Here is a 1,357-nt window from a genome sequence, read left to right on the forward strand (position 1 = left end):
AGTTGCATTATAAATGTAATCCGCCTGTGATTAGAACATGCGTCCTGCTCATTGCTGTGCTAATGAAAACATTGAGTGTTACAGAAGTTGCCATTGTCAGGCCGGGGTCACAGGAGTATATGCTGAGGATGTATTTATGTAAAAAGCAAGTTATTGGCCATTGGCAGGTGGTTGGGCTGTGGGTAGCCATTGGAGGAGGGGTGGGCTGTGGGGTGGCCATTGGAGGCTGGTTGGCCGCAGGTAGCCATTGGAGGAAGGGTGGGCTGTGGGGTGGCCATTGGAGGCTGGTTGGCTGTGGGTAGCCATTAGAGGAAGGGTGGGCTGTGGGGTGGCCATTGTTGGCTGTGGGTAGCCATTGGAGGAAGGGTGGGCTGTGGGGTGGCCATTGGAGGCTGGTTGGCCGTGGGTAGCCATTGGAGGAAGGGTGGGCTGTGGGTTGCCATTGAAGGCTGGTTGGCTGCAGGTAGCCATTGGAGGAAGGGTGGGCTGTGGGGTGACCATTGGAGATGAGGTAGGGTTTTGTTTTCTCCTGAAGATCACTGCGTAAATCGCTGCAAGCAATCGGCCAGTCTACGTCATTAGTTGCCTTGTCCTATAAAATCATAATGGCGGCAGCAGATGTGCAGACCCAGAAACCCACCAGAGCCGTGATATACTGTCAAATGGCTGAACTCCACATCATCATCATCATCCACATCATCCATCATCATCATCAGTCAGTTTCACATCGGCAATAATTTGGCTCACCTTTGAAAGCGCGACGTATGGGAACTTGTCCATCTCCAGCATGGTCTCTTCCCCCGGCTGTCCAGCTAGCTGGCCCTTTAAGATCCGAGCGGCAGTGACAGTTGGCACCCCCATCCCTGCAGAACACAATAGTATTAATATCCTAAACCACTCCGGTTTCTCGGCACAACCTGTTCATATGGTCCCCGTGACCCACCGTCTCCGAGAAACATGATGACATTCTTGGCGATGTTCCTGTTGAGGTCCTGGAGGAGCAGTGATTGTGTGAGGGTGTCCTGGGCCTGCTTACGCCAGTAGTCCGGGTTCTTCTCTTTCTCTGCAAAAAAAAGTATTAATGAGGGTTTGCAACCTTCTGACTAATGAAACGCAGTGAAGGGAGACTCCTTTCTTCTGTCTCCTCCTGTCCCAACTCCCAACCATTGTCGGGTCAGAGGACTGGGACTAATACATCCTTCCACCCTAAGAGTCCATTCCTGAGGATGGTAGAGATGGTGAGGAGACTGCAGATCATTGTGGATCTGTCCTTCGTTTAGAAGCTGTTAAAGTATGTGATAGGCGAGCTCATGGACTTCAGTGTTCTGTAGCAGTCATCTACAGTTCTTAACCCTTA

The 1,357-nt window shown here is 51.4% G+C and overlaps 1 protein-coding gene across 1 annotated transcript in view; it reads right to left on the minus strand.

The window, feature by feature from the left end:
• Positions 1–1,064, minus strand: part of ALPL (alkaline phosphatase, liver/bone/kidney) — a 19,022-nt gene extending 17,958 nt beyond the window's left edge. The window contains exons 1-2 of the mRNA XM_018574334.1: positions 944–1,064; positions 748–863 (exon numbers count right to left, since the gene is read on the minus strand). Of these exons, the coding sequence (XP_018429836.1) occupies positions 748–863; positions 944–959 (132 nt within the window). The 5' untranslated portion in view covers positions 960–1,064. The remainder of the gene's footprint in view (positions 1–747; positions 864–943) is intronic.
• Between the last annotated feature and the right edge of the window lie 293 nt (positions 1,065–1,357).

The sequence above is a fragment of the Nanorana parkeri genome, unplaced genomic scaffold, assembly GCF_000935625.1.
Source record: "Nanorana parkeri isolate BGI_ZX_2015 unplaced genomic scaffold, ASM93562v1 scaffold2889, whole genome shotgun sequence".
Classification (NCBI taxonomy): Eukaryota; Metazoa; Chordata; class Amphibia; order Anura; family Dicroglossidae; genus Nanorana; species Nanorana parkeri.